Raw genomic sequence first — 17,576 nt, 5'->3', positions numbered from 1 at the left:
CTTAAAAGTTTCATTGTTTCCAGTTTAGCTGCAATGTCTGCAAGGGAAGTTAAGCACCCTGGAGAAAGCTGCAAAATGCACAGGGTTAAATGAAATGACGCCTCCACACAGTAGAGCATCATTGAGAACAAGCAGGAACCCGGCAGCCTCTGGCTCTGCTCAACTGGCAGCTGGAGAGATTCGTGGGCTGCGAATGTGCATGCTCAAAAGGCAAGGCATATACAGGTCCACTCTTTAAAAGGAAGCCAGAGAAAGGGAGAATTAAGAAGTCAGAATGTCACCTCACGATATGCTTACGTTATTAAGTCCTTTTTGCTCTCCTTGCACTGAGGGTATTTGGGTTTGGGGCTTGGGATGGTCACCTCCCCTGGATACCTTCTTTCTTCCAGAGCCTCCTGGAATGGGTCCAAGTCTTCTGGCTGCAAACAAAACAGTTTCAGAGCCACATAGAGCACCACAACTCATAAGCTAAAGAATGTCCCTGTTGCAGGGTTGCCCTCTCTATGCTTCAGCGCCCTTTATATTTAAAACCCCAATCTATCTGTGTACTGATAAGGCCCTTCTGAAAGCAAAAAATGAGCTGTCCATGGGCTGCTCAAAGTTCGCAACCATGGCAACACACCTGCCAACAGCTAGGCCTCTTGCTCAGGACCAATGGATGTGTTGGTAGCCAGAGAAACCACCTTAATTGGTCTTTCCTAACTGGTGTCCGGGGAACAGCCTTGAGCACTGCTATCATAGGGGGTGACTTCATTCAGCAGGGATCTGAAAGTCCAACTCTCTGCCTGAAAGTATTGAAGAGCACAGTTTTTCCCAATCGCTTGGAAGTGTTTTCCCACATGTACTGGAAGACCAACTATGCTAATGTTGCAATTTTAAATTGTTCTGGCCCAACGCTTTCCTTTTTTGTAAAGTGCCTACTTTTGGAGAATCCACATACATAGTAGCATAGACTTTCCTACAGAGGGCAGTGTTCAGGACACATGTTTCCCAAGTCCATACTAGAAGGCAAAGGCTAAATTTACTTCTGAGATAGTTTGTCATGACACTTTTATAGCTTGGACGGAGGAATAAATTAAATTAAAATAAATTCAGAGATTCAACTTCCATGTTTTCCTTGGCGGTCATGATTTGATGGTGAGAGACAAAGAAAAAATCCTTAAATACTCAGATTTGATTCCATTTTAACAATGCCCAAATACTTAATACAATTTGAAGACTTGAAGACAGAGGCTTAGCTGATTATAGAGGTCTATTCTCAAGGTTCAGGAGCCTGGGCCTGGGGGATCACCATGAGTTCAGCCAAGGCTACATAGCGGCACCATCTATCTATCTATCTATCTATCTATCTATCTATCTATCTATCTATCATCTATCTATCATCTATCTATCTATCTATCTATCTATCTATCTATCTATCTATCTATCTATCTATCTAATTTATCATGTATGTATGTATGTATCTATCTATCTATCTATCATCTATATCTATCTATCTATCTATCTCTATTTATCATGTATGTATGTATGTATCTATCATCTATCTATCATCTATCTATCTATCTATCTATCTATCTATCTATCTATCTATCTATCATCTATTTATATTTTTGTAGGCAAGGCTTCTCCAGCAGTTCCTGGACCTCATGTTTCTTTCCCACCCCCATGTTTGGCTTGATGGTGTCTCCTTATTGTACCCATATTTTTCTTCATTTTGAAGTAGATGAGGAAGAAGTCAGAATTTTCAGATTTGAACATTAAAGAAAAAGTCCAATAAAGAAAAAAGAATCTTTGGGGCTGGGGAGATGGCTTAGTGGGTAAGACTACCTGCTCTGCAAGCATGGGGACCTGAGTTTGAATCCCAAGCAGCCTCATAAGAAGCCAGGTATGGCTGCATGTGCCTGAAACCAGCACTGTGGGAGAAGACAGGTGAATCCTGAGAGCTCATAGGTGAGTGAGCCTAGTCAAAAGGGTGAATTTCTGTTCAGTGAGACCCTGTCTCAAAGCAATAAGGCATAAAGTGACAGAGGAAAACACCTGGCTTCCTATTCTGGCCTCTGCATGTGGGTATACCTGTATGTGTGTACACACACACACACACACACACACACACACACACACACACAAGCGAGAGAGAGAGAGAGAAAGAGAGAGAGAGAGAAACCTCCATCTTTTAGCCTCTGATGTATTATATTAGTAACCTGAATCTGAGAATTCAAACTATTTCAAAAATAAGTTCTTGAGAGAGGCATTTTAGAAATATTGTCATAAACAAGGAGCCAGAGTGAACTATGGTAAATTATTCAAGAAGGATAGTGTGAATATTTGAGTAAGCTTATTAGTAGCACACATTTAATAAATTTTCTTTCTTTTTTTTTTTGTTTTAAATGAGACAGGGTCTCAGTATAAGGAGCAGGTTGGCCTGGAACTCTTCCTGCTTCAGGTCCCCCATGCTGAGGTACAGGCCTGTAACAATTAAAATGTTTAAGTGTTTAAGACTCTCATGTTCTCTACCAGCAAGGGAAACAGAGTAGTGTTTTGTTTGAAAATAAAATAGTATGTTATTTATGCATTTTCCTAGAGGAATCATTTGTTTTTACAAATATTTTATTTATTATTTTTATTTTTTATGTGTATGAGCATATCGCCTGCATGTAGATAAGTGCACCTGTGTTGTGCTATGCCCATGGAGGTCAGAATAGGGCATTGGATCCCCTGGAATTGGAGTTACAAATGGTTGTTATCTACTGTGTGGGTTCTGGGAATCCATCCTGGATCCTCTCCAAAAGCAGCCAGTGCTCTTAACTGCTGAGCTATCTCTCCAGCCCCAAGAGGAATCATTTGTAACAAAGCTCATTTTGTTAGAAAGTAAAATCTGAAAGAGTCCATAGTTTGTTTTTTTCAAATCAATCTCAGTCACACATCTCTTTTGATCAATTAAAAATGTTTTCTAAGTCCTTGCCAGGTAAAGGTCACATTTGAGGAAAAAAAAATTTCCCTTGAGGCGCCTGCAAATGATGTGTCTTTCCACGAGGCCCCCTCTTTGTCTCACAGCAAACACAGGTAGGGGGCAAGGATGACTTACGGTAATTTCTTTGGGGTCATCCTCATCTATCCGTCTGGGCTTCATTTTGGTGTAGTCCACTGGCAAGTCCCAGCAGTCTCCCTCACTCAGCTGGAAGCACCGGTTGCTCATCACCGCCTGCTGCTGGGGGGACATGGGCTCCAGGGGGGTTAGGACTGGGCAGCAGCTATCTCGTGGCCTCTGTTTGTTCATGCTCAGATCCAGGGTACCATTCTCATCCACCTCCATGTCTGGATTCTGTTGGCAGAAAGATATATAATCCAGAGGGCCTGACTGCCTTGTAACCCTTTTGGTCCTCCAGGACTAAAGACCATCTTCAGGCAAGATTGAGTTCACCTAGAAATGCTCACTTCTGCCTCAATAATATTAACTCCCAGGTGAACCATCATGATCTCTTAACATGTGTCTGCTACCCAAGGCTTACTTGAGGAATTGCTGAAAAGATCCATCCAGCTATTCATCTATTCATTCATGTATCCATCTACCTCCATTCATCTATCCACCATCCATCCGTCCATCCATCCATCCATCCATCCATCCATCCATGTATCTATATACCTTGCACTCATCTATCCATCATCCATCCATCTATCCATTTATCCATCCACCCTCCATCTATCCACCATTCATCTATCCATCTATCCATACATCCATCCATGTAAATATCCACACTGTACCCATCTATCTATATCCATTCATCTGTCCATCCATTCATCCATGTATCCATCCATCCTTTCATCCATATCTCTTCCATCTATCATCCATCCATCCACCCATCCATGATGGACCACCATCCATCCATGACATAATTAAGCTATTTTTTTCCTCTAGTTTCACTGATTTCAGTAATTCCAGATTAGACAGAAGGAAAAGGAAAGGTAAAGGACAAAGGAAGCACAGAAAAGGAACTAAAATATTTCTTCTGACATAAAATCCAGAGTCAAGGGATTTCCACTTCAAGACAGAAAGTACACATCCCAGTTCCCAAGGCCTTGCTATGGAGATTCTGCTCCAAGATGCTCTGGGTAGCCCCACATCCACAATCCAGCCAATGGAGGCTTAAAGGGTTAACAGTAAGACATTTAAAAAACATGGTGATGCTGTTAAATATGCTAAGCTCTTCTGAGTTTACTTTGCTAGCAGAGGGAAAGTAAGGGCATGCAGAGGGTGATGAGAAAGGAAAGTTAAAGTATCCCAATAACCCTTCATTTTCCCAGCAAACGTGTGACCTTCAGCAGCCTCTGATGATCAGCCACCCATCCCTCTGGGTATCTGGCAGGTGGAAGGCACACAGACAGTAATCCTGTTCTTGGAGCTGTGTCCTGCATCCATTTTACAGTGTTGTTATGCCTGAACTCTGTCAAACATTGCAGATTTGAAGCTTTGAGATTAATTTAGATTACATGATATTGGAGTCATTCTCTCAATCTTAGCATAATTTTAAGAAAATGAAAAACTAGACAACCCCAGGTTGTATTCCTGTGTTTTATTCTTACAGGGAGGGATCAGTTCTGTGCCAGCCTTGCATTTCAGCAGCCCTGATGACCATGGAGAGTGCATGCCCCTGACACTGCTCCACGACTGAGGAGTAAAAAGTATCACAGAATGGAAAGCATTTACAAATGTAAGGTGACTGACCTTTCTCCACTCATATAAATGATAATTATTTATGACAACCACTGTCTGCTCTGGGCCTGTGGCACATGCCCAGTGCCTTCAGTCACTCAGGAGGTGATCTTTGTTTATGTGGATGACAGGTAGACAGTTTGTGTAGGCTTTCTGTGGCCTACCAGGCACGCTTTCTGCTTAGAGCCCTGGGCAGGCTACTCTCTTCTCTGCTCATCCCAAAGTCTTCCTTTCCTGCTCTCAGCACAAACAATGCTGCAATGAGCAAATGATAAAGCCCTACACGATGGAAGGAGACAACCAGCCCTGCCAGCTCTCCTTTGCCCTTCACACGTGAACCAAGATGTGCATGCATCTCCACATGTGCACATACATAAAATTAACAAATTAAAAAGATGGCTCAGAGTTGGAGAGAAGGCTCAGTGGTTAAGAGTACTGGCTGCTCTTGCAAAGGACCTGGGTTTAATCCCCAGCACCCACATGGTGGCTAACAACTATATCTAACTTCAGTTCCAGGAGAATCAGATGCCCTCTTCTGACCTCTGTGTGCATTGCATGACATGGATGCACTTACACACATGCCGGCAATACTCTCATACTCATAAAATAAAAATAATAAACAAGGTATTTTTTAAAAAATGATGGCTCAGCAGTTAAGAGTGCTTGCTACTCTGTAGAGGACCCTGATGCAGTTCCTAGCACCCACTTGGTGGCTCTGTCACCCTCTTCTGGTCTCCATTGCTCCTGTATACATGTGGTACACATACATGCATGCAGACAAAACACATGGATAAAATAAAAACAGATAATAAATCTTTAAAAATGTAAATAAAAATAAGAAACAATGGATGGGGCAGTACTGAGCTCACAGTACTGGCTGTAACTATGGATAACCAAGTATGCAGTCATTTGTCACCTCTCTGCTCCCCTGTCCTGGGTATGTGATGAAGAGGCAGTCCCAAGTTTATCTGACGGTGCTGTTATCAAGCTTTCTTGTTAAATGTCAAGCTGCACCACTGTTTGGTTTTATGTGCTCTGTACAAGCAGCTGTGATGTCATGAAGACAGTATGATCGCTGTGCTAATAGCCCAGGCATGGGTTGGAGTGGGAGAAAACCAAGGTACCTGCCCAGTGGGCAGAAGACACTGGGCTACAGAGCTGGCAGTGGCCAGTATTGGGCACACAGACATAGCTGGTTCCCAACAGACATGACTTGGGCACTGGGCCTACCCGGGTGGTGCACAGGTCCTGTGGCTTGGTGGACAGGTTCTGTGGCATCTCGCGGCATCGTGTGGACAGGTTGAGGATGGCTGTGGCTGCCATGTGTGCAGCCTCCATGTCATGTGTGTAGTCGAAGCTGCTCTTGCTACACGTGCTGCTGGCACTGCTTCCGCCACCACAGCTGAGGTTGCTGCTGCTGCTGGGCGCGTAGCTGCTGGTGGTGCTGCTGCTGGGGCTGGCGTTCTTGCAGTACCGCTTGGCTGTGGAGACAGAGGACAGTGTGGTCAGGCCCTGCACTCAGGATACTGGACACACAGTTGGTCCCCAAACCACCCATCTTTAAACACACAGCAATAGGGATTATTCATGAACAGTCCAGTTTCTGTCCCTTTTAGCACTGTGCATGTTTGAATGAGCAGAGAATTGGGGCAACCCTGGGAGAGGATCACCCTTTCTTTGACAGGTTGCCCATGCACGCTGCAGCATCCCACTTGGGTAGGACACAGGACTTGGCTGCTGGAAGTGGCTGATGGTCTAGCCTGGTTAACAAAGCGGAACTGACTCCTTTGGCAGTTCACTCTTCCATCAAAAGGCTGACCACTGCTTCCAGTCATCTGGGGCTTCAGATGCCAACTGGGGTTCATTATTCCCTCTGAAGGTGACCCAGATTCCTACAGGCCTGAAAACCGCCAGTGGAGCTGTGGGGACCATGGAATTTGGGAAGTAAACCTACTGGTGGGACATGAACACCAGACAGTGTGAGAGCCAAGCACCCCATTCTGTATTTCTCATATAGGCTTCTAGAGAGACTGAGCTTGGCATGTGGTTGAGGACATGGATCTGTCCCTGGTAAGTGCGGGACACCAGAGTGTACCCTAGCCCTCTACATCTGCCTGCAGGGGATCTTCTTTTGCAGCCACCTTGCATTCATTTATGCCAGTATTGTCATGAATAGCCAGCAGGCACTTAGGAACAAAGGTTAATTTTCAGGGACTGCTTAACAGTCTCCTTCTGTACATGCATGAGAAAATATCTGAATGGTTGATTTATTAGGATGGGCCCTTTTCACTAATACAAAATCACTGCCAGTTAAGGTCACAGGATGTTCATTTCCACCAGAACTAGATATTCCACATAGAGGACCCCCAGCCCACACCCTCAGTGAGGAATTATTTAAAGGGAACCACAGAGGGAGCAGAGATTGGCCACTGGGAGAGGGGCTACACATGGACCAGCTTGGCCTGAGCTGAGGCTGTATTTAGGGCCACTTTGCCCTCATAAGCAACAGCCACACTGGTGTTTCTTTTGGGAACTGTAACTTTGGCTGTGAGGGGCCTTGTAGCCAGCCACTGCTCTCCATCAGCTGCCCTGTACTCGGAACCTGACCTTGGCAGTTTTCTTCCAAATACGAAGAAGTAAACAAGACAAACTCCAAAACCTTCTCACACAGCTAACATGGGGTTTACAAGCCATACTAAGAAGTTATTCCCAAACAAAAAGGAAGAATATGAATTAAATGGCTCCCTCTGGTAAGGTGAGTGTGGACTAAAGGCTGTCCTGTCAAGACTTAGGAGAGGTATGCTACTGGAGAAACATTTTAATAGAACTCAGTTTATTTCAGACAAAGCCATGATGACCAGATCACAGGGAGAGAGTGACCACCCCATTCTCATCTCAGCCCCAAGCCAAATACCAGAAAATAAACTACACAGCAACTGTCATCAGATTCCTTCCCAGGGACAGGAGGTCAGCTTCCAACATAGCTCATGGAGAGCAACCAGCCACCTGGACACACTGTTCCTCCTGCTGTGCTGCTCCACCTCAGGGCAGCGCAGGAGACAACTCCTGCACTGGGTAGGTGAGGGGCCAGGGGTCACGTTTGCTGACTCTCCTCTCTCCCTTAGCATGGTGGCAGAACTGCATGTATGGCTTTAGAGAAAGCACAGCATATACCTGAGGGAGACACACCTGAGGGAGACACCTGAGACGGTGAGGGAGCGACTGGGAGCGACAGGGCAGAGGCCTGCCCAGGGGCATTGGGGGCTATGCTGGGCCACTGCCTGCCATGTTTTGCAATGTTCTAGATATGGGCTCAAGTTTGTGATTCTGCATCATTAAATTCTTTGTTAAAAATAGGAGCATGGGCTAGAGAGATGGCTCAGAGGTTAAGAGCATGTGCTACTCCAATAGAGCTCCCGGGTTCAGTTCCCAGTCCCCACATGGTAGCTAACAACTGTCTTTAACTCCAGTTCTAGGGGATCAAACACCCTCTTCTGCCTCTGTGGGCATTACAGGCATGTGGTACCTTTGCACACATCCAGGCAAAACACTTGTATGCATAAAATAAAAATACAAAATAATAATAAAACTTATGAGCATTAAAATAGTGGAAAATTAAACACCACCTATGAAGTTGTTTTTGAGACAGGGTCTCACTATGTAGCTCAGGCTGGCCTAGACCTGAAAAGCCTCCTGCCCCTATCTAACAAAGTGCTGGTATCCAGGCATTCACCAGCACAGTTTACCCAGGTTTTGTTCTGTAACTAGGGAAGGGTAGCCACTGATACTGGGGAAAAAAAAAAAAAGAGATTTCTTAAAAAACAATTCTACAGAACAAACTGCAGCCAACGGAGGTGGGCTGTGACAGAACCACGGTGTGGAGTCCCCTTTCAGTACTGCAGAATGGCCCCACTCAGATGTGTGGCACAGAGTTAGGGGAGAGCTTGCAGATGTCTCTGGATTTCAGCTACATCCTGCAGCATCCTGCCCCATGGTGACTGCCCCGCAGGCTGGGGAAACCAGGTGCTCTTGCTCTCCATCTCCCTGTGGATGTCCCTGTGTGCCCATCTCACAGATGTACACATTGAGGCTGCTCAAGGGCAGGCAGCAGATTCAGAGAAGTACCTGGGCTGCAGTTCGGGAGGCAGGTGTCCTGGTCTGCCCCAGCATTCCATCTGTTCAAAAATGTTACACCTGCAGGCAACATTTTGGTAAAATGAATCTAATGATTGTTTTTCTCCCATTTTACTTTGAACACTTTCCATTATCTTGAAGTTATAAGCGTAAACATGGCAAGGCGTGTACTTTTCCTGTGGTGGTGTAAGTTATGGAGATGATGTCTGGATTAAGGCAAGTGGACAATGTATAAGGGCAGGTGACTGAACTGTCAGTACCTTCTCCACACACATGTCCATTTCCATAACTCACCCAAGCACCCAGGGTACTATTCCTGTCTGCATCAGTCCCCATGCTGTGTATAGACAGTGAGTTTTGTTTTACGCAGAACGAAATGCAGTGCGCCTGTACTTTAAATTGTCCAGGAAAGCAGTGCCGTTCATCCCGCTAATTCTGCCTGCTTGTGACGTCCACTGAAATGCCAGTCTCTGTTACTCAGCCACACTTAGGACAGCTGTCAGTCATAGTGCTGAGATAGTGAAGTGTTCAGTGCTTCATAGCAGGTGTTCAGCCCAGGTGCCCGTCACTGACTTCTCCCATGTCTAGCCAATGCCCAACTTTGTCAAAGAGCAGCTTAGTAATAACAAAAAATATTTTCTTTTCCCTCAGCAAAAAGGTCTATTTCAGAAGATGATGAGAAGTGAGAATGAAGGGCTTCTCCCCAGAGGCCACCAGTGTCTGACAGGCAGGCAGCCACACTGCCACCTCTGCAGAAGACAGGACAGTAGCATGGATTCCTAGGACCAAACATGGCTGCCTTCAAAGATTTAAAATCCTAAAGGCAAAACCAACACAAGTCCTACAGCTAGAACTTCCTCGGCAGCCTACTCTGCTTATGAAATTCTTAAGCTTTGGGGAGAAGGCCCGTTGCTTCTGCATTTTTAGTTTCCTTTGGGGAATAGATACATGTCTGTACAACGGTGAATTTCCATGAAAACCAGACAGACGGCATACAGGGGACACCTGTCACTAAAGTGAGTGCTTTTACAAGGCGGAGCTGGTCCCCTTGGCTTTCACCTTCTACATCATTCACCACCAACAGGCAGAGATGAGGATGCAGAATCCGCCAGGGGAATCATGGCCCTACTGTAGCGTAGTCTTGGGGGGCCAGGACTGCAGAGGGGCTTGATTTCTACCTCTGTTGAGTCCCTTCTGTGTGGCTACTGCCTGTCCGGCCCATCCTGCAAGGCAAGGTCTGGAGATTCTGAGCATGAGGCAATTTGTCCACTGGGAGCTAAAAGACCTGTGTGCTCATGGGTGAAGTGACCCAGGGATGGGACAGAGCTACACTGCAAAGGACTGGGGAAGGCTACTGGAGTGGGCTAGAGGGTGGCCACAGAATCTAACAAGGTGGGTACACTCTGGGAGCTGCTGCAGGACCCTGGCAGAGTAGGCCTGGGAGAAGGGTTTTCAGGTAGCAGGAAGAAAAGCTAGTTCCATAGATGGCTATGGAAGGCAGGGAAATCTATGCCCCAGAGGATTAATGTCAAGACCTGGGTTGGTGGACCAGCTGCCTGATGCAGGTGTCTAGGGCATTCTGGGGTCTGGGCTAAGGTGAGAGGGCAGGTCCAGAGAGTGGACTGGCATTTGAGAGGCAGGAGAAGGCTTATATGTAATCAGAGGTCAGAGCTTAGGGAAGAGGGAGGAGTCAAAGGGAAGAGCCACAAGAGGGAGCCATAGTGGTCCTGGGAAGCAACCAGTTCCAGCAAACCCAAGGTGGTGGTGTGTGCCCCCAGGTGCAGCACAGAAGACTTACACCAGACCAGCAAAGGTCCTGATGGGAAGTATCTGAGTTTCTGAGCAGGTGTCATTCTAAGTCTTGGGCTGCATTTTTGAACTGAACAGCAGCCCGGACCACAGGTAAGCAGGAAGGTGGCCATGGGCCTGCAACTATGGATATAGGATTTAAAATTTCATATCATTTCCACTTCAGAAGACATTCTTTTATCTCTTTAACTATTTAGTAACATAGGAGCATGTTAGCTCCCATTTGACATGGGTGAGGGTCTGGCCTCATACTTCTAGGCCACACTGTCTCTCTCCCTCCCCCTCCATAATGCTCACACACACCATCCTCTTCCTATCTGAGCCACAATGTGACATACAGCATGATAGGGCTGTTTCCTCAGCAGCCCTTACAGTTGAACCTCTGACCTCTCCAGGCCACCTGTACCCTTCCGAACCCAAGTGTGCCCTTGCCTGCACATAAAGCCTAGTTCAGCTTTGGGACTGAGTGTATAATCTGCCATTTGGTGGGACTTACACAATCTTTCAGCTGGAATGGACCTGCTTCCCTGTGCGTGAGCATGCTTCATGCTATTGTAATTTTCATTTCATCTCTGAACCTTCTGCCCAGAAGGAAAGACCAAGTGGTAGCAACAGACAGAGAGGTAGCAACCACTGGTAAGGTGTCTGGGGGAGGCAAGTGGTTGAAGGAAAGCTTTTGGGTTCCAGGAGAGGCTAGGTAGGTTAAGAGATGATGTCCAGGCCTGGGAAGAGGTCTAGACCTCCATTCTGCACCTCTAGCCGCTGCTACTGTTCTCTAAGAACGTTAGGTTTCTATATTAGGCCAGAGGCTCTGGTTTCTTTAAGATCAGGGCTCTATTCCTTGTGCTCCTGAAAGAAGGCTGGTGGAAAACAAGGGGGTGCTACCACAGTATTGGGATCTACTACTTGATGCCCAGGCACAGGGATGCCTCCCCTAAGCCAGATCCCCTAACTCTGCCAAGACTCAGGAACCTTGTCCAGGGTGGGCTCTTCCTTGACCTCCCTATAGTCTGCCAGCTGAGACAGTGGGGCAGAACTAGAGCTTTGGTTTGCTTCCTCAGAAATCCATGGTAGAAGACTGAACTTACTTTTTTCTTAGTTTCCTGAAGATCTAATGCTGGGGTTTAACTGAGTATGCTCAGCCTATGTTTGCAAGACAGGTATCTGTCTGAGCTTGAGAGACTTAGTACCAGTAAATATTACATTTGTTCCTATCTTTATGGTGGGAAAAGAGCATCCACATACCACCTCATCTCCACTGACCACCAAAGTAGCCCCGAGGAGCTCTTATCCCCTCAGCCCTTCTCAAAGGAGTGAATGCACTGGAAGTTTCATTGGTATGGGACTCTGTAGCTTGTAAAAGCAGGGCTCAGGTAGCACAAGCAGAATCACTTCCAGACCAGGAAAGGGTTTGTGGAGCTAAGATACCATGGCTGGCTGGGACTCAATCTAGGAGTCCCCTGTATGCTAAGGCTAGAAGCAGTGAAAAGAGATTAGACCATTCAGAATAGCCTTGAAATAGGAATGTGAAAATGAACATCTACTGAAAAGATGAATCAAATCATCATGAGATGTCAGCGAATGGGAAAGTCTGTCAATAGCATCTTCATCTGTGTGAACATAATTTCTTTTAGATCCTTGACTTGCAACTGAGTGAATAAAATTAGAGCACACTTGACACTGGCAAGTAATTATTACCAAATAGACACAAAGCAAAATAATTCTTTCCATGATATTATAAGCCATGCCTTTGTACTACTTGTATCTGTGTGTCTGATACCTATTGATGGTCAATATGTGGCACATCAATGAAATATTAAATCTCATTCACAAAAAAAATTACCTGTTATCACTGTAAGAACATAGCTTAGAAAGACATGCAGCAGCTCCTGTTGAACTGTTCGAGGTTTTCTGAACTACCTGGACCTTTCATTTAAATATTCTTCTTATGTGTGTATACCTTTAAGTATCTTTTTTAGAGAGGGGCCCCAAATCTTTAGAAGTCCTTTTCCCTCCAGAATCAGAGGGCACCAAGTGAGACTTTGAAGTCATCAGGTGACCTGTGGGTTATTGGTGCAGTCCTAAGAAGACAGCCTGTCATGCAGAGGTCTCAGGGTCAGGTGGCCCACACTGAAGCTGACTTCCTCCCTGTCCCCCAGATTCAGAAGGAACTCAGGCCTGGCTTGCTCAGTAGGTTGGCTGGGTGGAAGGCATCAGTCATGGCTGCATGCAAAGTCCCAGATAGCTTTTAAGAAATTCCAGTGCACAGAGGAACCCCAGGGATCCCAGTTTAATTGGTCTGGGGTGCAACCTAGGCATAGAACTTGAGCTAAGCTATCTCCCCAGAGGCTTCTAATGCACATCCAAGATGGAGAGCACTGGAATTGTGGAGCTTCACAAAAGAGCTCTGTCTGGCTCTTCTTGTGTGACTTGTCTCAGGCAACTATTTAAAAGAAGCTTATTAGAAAAGGGTCACAGCTCAGCTACACCACAAAACACAGAGAGCCCAGGGCGTCTCTATATCCTACAAGGAGCCAGAGGCCATTCTGGGAGTCACTGCAGAAAACTGTGTCCCTTCTAGCCAAGGTGTGTCTACCTGCCCCCCCTGGGGGCCTGCAGCACAGGGTCCTGCCATGTGTGCGGTGTCTTTGGCACCCACTGAGTGAGCACAAATACAGCCATACAGAGCTGACCTGTAGGACATGGATACACACAACAACAACATCATCAATGGCAACGTGTCTCTCATGTATAAGAGTGTGCACCTCCTACCATCGTCATATCCTTTGGGGGATATGTCCCTGGTTTGCACCTTGGGAGCTATGGCTCTCTTGCCATAAGTATGGTTGTCGTAACTGTTGTATTCAAACGAAGTCTTGGAATATTTCTCAAGCTCCTTGGCCAGGTTGGAGCGTGGTGTGGTTGTGGGGACATTGTTTCTGTAGCCATACTGAGGAATCTCGAGCTGCTTGACAAAGCACATTGGCCTGGAAATAAACAGACAACAAACAACAGCTTGTTTTCGCATAGCTGTGCACGCAACACAATCCATGTCTATGCTAACACATCTGATTTCCTGCATGAATCAAAGATTTGGGAGCTTTCATAGATTACAACTTCAGGATCCTGAAAAAAAGACAGTCTGTTTTAATTATACAGTTCCAAATAAAGTATCTGTCTAAAAGTCAACATTGGAGATAAAAGGACAAAAAATAAAATATTTAAAATATGTTTTTGCCTTTTCTCTCACTTCCAGGAGGACTGGTGTCTACGATGAAGACGTGTCAGGAGGTTGGGGAAGAATCCGACATACAGGCATTGTCTCTATGGCTGTTTCAAAGAAGAGGCAATCAGACAAAATGACATGCATTCATGGGAAAACTTCCTCAAAAATAAGAGGCAATAAACACTCTTGGGGTTGTAGACTGAGACTAAACTAGGTCAGAATTTATCAAGCTGGACAGGTAGGAAATGGCCTGGTAGGAAACTGTGTGTGGTCAAACACTCACACATTCTTTCAACACTGTTGTCTTGTAGTCTTCCATTTCAGATTTTGGAATAAAGTATTTGAGTGGGGGAACATTTGATTATTATTTCTTTACCTCTGCCCTGTTTTGTGTGCATATGGATACCTATGTCATAAGTGGAAATCTTGGACTTTTTATTGGCAATCACTTAAGGCATACAAAGAAGGTGTTCCAAGGTTTCCTTATATACTCTTGACCACCTTGTTCTGTAAACTAGATATGGATCTGTGTTTACACATGGCATGCTGCAGTCTTATCAGTCATTATTTCTAACTTTTTGTAAGGTAAAGTATTTACAAAAACACCTGCAGGCATTTCGATATCAACACTATTTTTGCACAGTGTATTTATTTTTAAAAAACCCCAAATTTCAGGATAATTTACTGATCATTCTCTTTCTGGCTTACGTAAAATGTTTTAAAAATAAGGTCCCAAGGAAGATGGATGTTTTAGTAGGAAAGACAAAATGTGGCGAACCCATGTATTATTGCTCCCTCACAGTTCAGTGAGAGCCAGTTTCTTGCTCAGGGGCATCAGACCTAGATACTGCCCATACCTCACTTGGAAATACTGTAGGTTCATCACCCCATAACACTGCTTGTCCCTCCACTGGATATACTGTCTATTGCTCAGCCGGAAACACTGCATGTACCTCCACCACCACATTCCCCTACCTTAGTTGGAAATGCTGCCTATTCCTTAGCCGGAAACACTGACAGTACTTCACTCAGAAATAGTGCCTGTTCCTTCACCAGAAATATTGCCCATACCTCAGCATGGAATACTGCCTGCACCTCACCGAGAGACAGCCTGGGTGCTCAGCTGAGAACACTGCCTGGATCCCAGCTGCAGGTGAAATGATAGCTGTCGAGGGTTATGGCAATGCCACAGCAGGTGTGAGGTGTACGAAAGCAGGCTGTTAAACGATATTCTGTCTGGCCCTAGGGTTGTCTCTGGGAGACTTGTCCTGTACCCTTCCTGACTTGTTTGGGTGTCTTCTTTCCAATTCATTGGAAAAACATATTTAAAAATACAAAAACTGCTAAAAAATTACTGTAATTCTTTCAAGTTTAAAACTAAGTTCTGGTGTAGTTTTTCTGGCTAAGCTAATATTCATTTAAATAGGATTTAAAATTTAAAATATTTTGCCCCTGATTTCACATGGCATTTTCCATATTTTTTAGTTGATTGGGCTTTAAAAGCAGCTCTTAATAATTATTTGGTATTAGAATCATGAATGTTACATTATTGAACATTTTCTTTCAGAATCTTTTGCTATTATAAATTGGGACACTAGCCATCCATATAAACTATTTCCTCATTTGGCTAGCTCATAAATTTATATTTGTTTATAGAATAGTTATAAGATATGGATAACTAGATTTTTAAAAAGGAAAATAAATCATCTTTTATTTTTTATTTTTTTGTGTGGTGCCTTGTGTGTGCTAGGCAGGCACTTTACAACTGAGCCATCCTTAACCCGTCACTGGTGGATTCTAGGCAGATGCTTTGCCACAGAGCCATGCCCCCCAACTGACCTGGCCTTTATACTCTGCTCAGTAGCACACCTATGCCACTTTTATAATGACACAGTATGATAAAATACTCAGTTCCTCAAATTACCAACTAACTTGTCTTGATTTCATCAATACAAAGTAGTATAGCAGTTGATAGGCTTCCATTTGGGGAGATTTTGCTAGTCAGGATGGGGTTCCACAAATGCATGAAGCTCTAGCCTTTGTCAAAGTTCAGGTGAGATGTGGAATTATGTGAAGTCCAAGTGTTGGAAGGGTCTGTACTTGTCAGCAGTAGAAAGTATTGCAGAATAGGTAACATTTTAAGGTTAAGACCCAGGATGGGATGAGAACATTTCAGGACAAAGCCCTTCAGAGTCTAAGCAGGAGGAGGCAGGAAGGTGGGGGGATCTGACCTTACTTGGCTTGGCAACCTCCTTGTTCACCTGGTGGCAAGGCCAGGAGGTATTGGACCCTAAGCTTCGGGAAGGTGAGGATCAAATCAAATCAGAGGGAAGAGTAGGATCCTGTAGTTGTCCAGGATGACACTGAGGGCCACAGTTGCAGCTGGGTGCATTACAAACCCTCTATGACCTAAAGGGATTCTCTAGTCTCAGGTTCTTGGTGGACTATTACCAGAATGCTTTGTGACTTTTTTACCTTGGCCGTTTACATTACTGTGGGTTTGAGGTTTTTTTCTTTCTTCTTTTACCTCACTGAATGGAGACATGGAGAATACTGAGGTGCAAGACAGATATTTGCCCTGTAGAGGTTCACACCTGACATCCCAGGTGGGCTTTCCAGGGATGGAGAGCATGCAGGAGCCCTGGAAGTATGCTCAGGGACCAAGTGCCTCCCAGGAGAGCCCAAGCTGCAGTAGGTGGGGCACCTTGGCTTGGGCTTCTTCCTAAGTGCTCTGAACACCTGGAGGGGTCTTCTGTTTAGGGGCCTGCCTCCTCTGGCTGTCACGCCCACCAGAGGAACATAAGGAAGATTGCCTGTGTGTAGTTACTGGTCTACCCCCTCCTGTTTGGCTGTGACTGGATACAGCTTTCCACTGCATCAACCTAGGGGGACCCTTGATCACAAGGCCTCAGAAATAACCAAAGAGGGTGTGCCTTAGCTCTGGGCATTCGGGTGGAGGTGATATTTGATTTACAGGTGTATCTTGTCAATCTCAAGGGCCTTGGAGTTTCTCACTGAAGCCCAACCTCAGCTGGTCAGTGGGCACCTGTATCTGCACCTGCACCCACACCTAAGGGTAGCAGTCTTGGAAGGGTGGCACACAGAAGTCTGTGTAGCTTTTAGATCTAGCCATAGTAGGCAGAAGGAAGTGAGTAAATTCCTTCAGCTACAAATCCTCCTTAACACTTCCCACATTTCCTTTGGCTAAGGGTTTGCATTTCTTAAATAACATCAGGGAGTTTTGGTGGATCCTCATGTTGCTAATGGTTAGTGGCTTGGGAAGAGGAGAATCTTGCAATTTGTTCAGTGTTCAGTCATATTATTTGTCAAATGAGCATGTGACAGTGAAGGGGAAACTAGAGGGAGACTTGGGGCTCTTCTGAGTTTTTATTGGTATGAATAGAAAAATCAGAATTCATAGAGGGATTATCGTGGACTAGAAGGATCATAGCTCTTTTACTTTCCCTTTGCTTAAATATTTCTAATTTTCTATAAATATTTTTACTTTCTTACGTAAGGAGAGAGGGAGTATAATTACTGTAAAAAATAATGAGATAATGCATGAGGACCAAGAAAGCATTTCTGTCACTTGCCTGGTGATTTTCTTCAAGTGACTTATCCCAGAGAAATAACTTAGGATGACAGCAGCATTTATGCACAGAGACACGGATGTTAGCATGCGACTGAGCAAGGTGG

At 45.0% G+C, this 17,576-nt stretch overlaps 1 protein-coding gene across 11 annotated transcripts in view; it reads right to left on the bottom strand.

The window, feature by feature from the left end:
- The window catches only part of Myt1l (myelin transcription factor 1 like), a 457,396-nt gene that overhangs the window by 75,182 nt on the left and 364,638 nt on the right, over positions 1–17,576 (bottom strand). For all 11 annotated transcript variants that reach the window (XM_017802471.1, XM_008850171.2, XM_008850175.2 and 8 more), the window contains 4 exons: positions 13,427–13,641; positions 5,942–6,192; positions 3,086–3,322; positions 298–419 (listed from right to left, as the gene is read on the bottom strand). In XM_017802471.1, the coding sequence (XP_017657960.1) occupies positions 298–419; positions 3,086–3,322; positions 5,942–6,192; positions 13,427–13,641 (825 nt within the window). The remainder of the gene's footprint in view (positions 1–297; positions 420–3,085; positions 3,323–5,941; positions 6,193–13,426; positions 13,642–17,576) is intronic.

Source organism: Nannospalax galili, unplaced genomic scaffold (assembly GCF_000622305.1).
Source record: "Nannospalax galili isolate Female #2095 unplaced genomic scaffold, S.galili_v1.0 scaffold100, whole genome shotgun sequence".
Lineage (NCBI taxonomy): Eukaryota > Metazoa > Chordata > Mammalia > Rodentia > Spalacidae > Nannospalax > Nannospalax galili.
This window is presented reverse-complemented; position numbering and strand designations above follow the sequence as displayed.